Source organism: Apis dorsata, unplaced genomic scaffold (genome assembly GCF_000469605.1).
Source record: "Apis dorsata unplaced genomic scaffold, Apis dorsata 1.3 scaffold_257, whole genome shotgun sequence".
Lineage (NCBI taxonomy): Eukaryota > Metazoa > Arthropoda > Insecta > Hymenoptera > Apidae > Apis > Apis dorsata.
The window spans coordinates 91,883-94,880 of record NW_006263535.1 but is presented as its reverse complement, the minus strand read 5'-3'; the positions used below and the strand labels follow the sequence as shown (position 1 = coordinate 94,880).

Below are 2,998 nucleotides of genomic sequence, written 5' to 3'. Positions count from 1 at the left end.
GGGCATTCGAACAGGGCATCGATGACATCGCTTTTTTTTTTTTTTGAGGCAATAGACGTGTTTCCATGTCTATCTTTCTTTTTTTTATTTTTTATACTGTGAAGTATGGATTTTTAGACGGAACGTTTTTTGGTACAATGACCGATTTTGAGACGACCTTTGACGTAAAGGGACACCTTGAATGGGGGTTGCGTTATCGACGTTGTGACAGGGTTTCTGGTTGCTGGTTGTAGTGGGTGACCGTATTTTCTTCAGGTTGAGCCGTGAAACATTACAGAAATGATAGAAACGTGGTTATGAAATGAATTTAATTGATGACGTTTGGTATGCAATCAACGTGTCAATTTTCACAACTGATGCAATTATGATAACAGAAAATTCGTTTGATTCAATTTCTAATTCTTATCAATATTCGTTTATATAAGAATACTTGTGATTTTCTTTTTATTAATCTATGTTATGACTTCATATCGTTGTGAAAAATTATATATCGTGTCTTTGCAATTTGTTTCTATTGACGAATAATTTAATGTGTATCTAATAAAATCATCGTGGCAATTTATTGTTTAGCACCACTTTTGTTCAGTCTATCGCTTATTCGAGAAAAGATTAAAGTAGTAAGAAATTAAATTGAAAAGACTGTGGAAGGTGCGGTTCTATGCTGTTCTCTGTATCAAATAAATTTCTATATAAAATAGTTTTCAAAATTCCAACATTTGATTGGATCTAAACAAATTGATTAATAGTTCGTTACTTTATAAAATTAACATATGTTATTATTTAATTAATTTTTTTTCGATTAAATCGAATACTCTTTTATTTACATCATTATTTATATTTGACATGTTATTTTACGTAGTAATTTTTTCTTTTTAATTTTATCATAAATATTATAGATAATTTAAATTCACATTTTAAAAACTAGATATTTTAAAAATAGATAGTTTTTCTAGTCGTTAAATTATATCGATCGTAGATTGAAAATGCAATAGCTGACAATTTTCTTTATTTATGAATGTATGTATGTTAAAACGGTACGAAATAAAATCGATTGAAGTCCGTCGCCTATGTGAAATCGTTTTCACTTTATCTGTCAATCTTAATTACTTCCTCAACAAATAAAGCTATTCATCAATACATCCCAATTTTTATCATTATCTAATCTTTCATCTTCCATTTGCAACAATAAATTGCTTATAATTTTCAAACGATGAAATGATTCTTTGTTTTCGTGATTATAATTAAATTTATAAACTGTCGTTTCACTTCTCAAGGAATTGAATTTTTTTTTTAACTATAATAAAGATTGAAATATAAAAGATATATACATATACCAAGATTAAGATAATATTTTCATTTACCTGTTAGTAGAATTCGAATATTTCTTGACTGTGACGAGAAATATTTTATGATAATTCGTACGTGTTAACTTTGATACATTTGATTTCTGAAAATGTTGGATAATGCTTTCACAGAAGATGCGATATTTAAACGACGACATATCGATTTGGTTAAAAAATTTCTATCAATTTTTCTGCATCGAACGATGAATTAATTTTCCAAATTGTTATTCTCGAAAATAGGCTTGTTCACGATGTGATGATAGACGATTCGCCGACCTCGTCGCAGGATAGCGATGCGGAGGTGGAGAGATCTTGCGACGGAGTCGCTGTCGATTCCGAGGATGAGGAAGTGGTGGTCATTCATCGACACGATAATCAAAGCGGACATACTTCCGGAGACGATAGCGAAGATCTTGATCATAATTGTTCCATTGTAGCTGATAGCGACTTTAGGTTGGTAACCTCGTAAGTGTTAACCTACTTCTTCTTTGGCCTGCAAACATAGATTTTATTAAATTTATATTCTTGGTCTAAAAAATAATGATATTGAGAAATTATCGAATTATTTGATCAAAACTTTTTTTCTATGTGTTATATAATATCATTGACACGATGTAAATTGAAGTGAATAAAGTTCATCTTGAACTTTATTCGAAATAATTAGAGGATTTCTTGCTTGAAGGAACATATCGAGTTTTAATTATAATTTTCAAAATGAATAGCCTCTAATTATTTCAAAAGTGCGTTTAACTTCTGAATTATTTTTCATGTTCAATTAATTATATATACGTATCATTGCAGTATTGATTAAGAATATTAATATTTAATTCAAACTAAAATTCAAAATTTAATCTTGCATCTATTACAAACCTTTTTTGAGCATAACTTGTGCGTAACTTGCATGCAAGAAGTATGTTTTAATTCGAAACATTTTCAAATTTCCTTTTATCTAGATCTAGAAGGTTATAATTATTTTTAAACGTTCCCTATTTTCTCTTAAAAAAAAGCTATCGATATTTTTTCATTTATCTATCGATATGCATTTTAAAAATGCATTATGGTTCAGGCAAGTTTGCATGTCGATTTATTTGCAGCTAGGATAGTTACCCTGTGTATTTCAGTATCATGTGTGTCTTGCATCTACAGAAGAAGTAAAAATCCCCTTACATAGTTGAAACATTGAGAACAAATTACATAACATAATCTAACGATAGATGTAACTAATGAAAACGTGTTATATCAACCGAATTAAATTTGCAAAAAAAAAAAAAAGAAAAAGAAATATTTATCGTTCAAGAAATTCTATGGTGTAAAAAATCAAACCTTGTAATCCGTTCTCAATTGTGATCATAACTTGGTAGTGCTAGCGGAAATTCCAACAAGAAAAAAAAAAAAAGAAGTACAACCTACACACTTTAAATGGCATGGTGAAAGGTAGCTTAGCTCACTACACAACTACCCTTGGGTGACATTAGCTTGTTCGGTGGACTGAGCAGCAGGGGTCGATCAGCAGGCGTCGGTGGACCGGGTCCTGGTGGAGGTAGTACTACCGGATCCGGTAACGGTGGTAGAGATAGCGTAGTCAGCGACGTCGGAGATTCCTGTTCGAGTTTGAGTTCCTGGCCGACACCGGAACATGTGCCCTCGAATCGTCC

General features: G+C 31.2%; 1 protein-coding gene across 4 annotated transcripts in view; it reads left to right on the top strand.

Annotated features, from left to right (window-relative positions):
• The window catches only part of LOC102672346 (JNK-interacting protein 1), a 7,870-nt gene that overhangs the window by 471 nt on the left and 4,401 nt on the right, over nt 1-2,998 (top strand). Inside the window, exons 2-3 of one of the 4 annotated variants that reach the window (XM_006616310.2) lie at nt 1,584-1,808; nt 2,840-2,998. The exon at nt 2,840-2,998 is cut by the window's right edge and continues 83 nt beyond it. In XM_006616310.2, the coding sequence (XP_006616373.2) occupies nt 1,584-1,808; nt 2,840-2,998 (384 nt within the window). Of the gene's footprint in view, nt 1-1,583; nt 1,809-2,818 lie in introns of all 4 variants that reach the window. The other 3 variants (XM_006616308.2, XM_006616311.2, XM_006616309.2) reach the window with 3 other exon arrangements.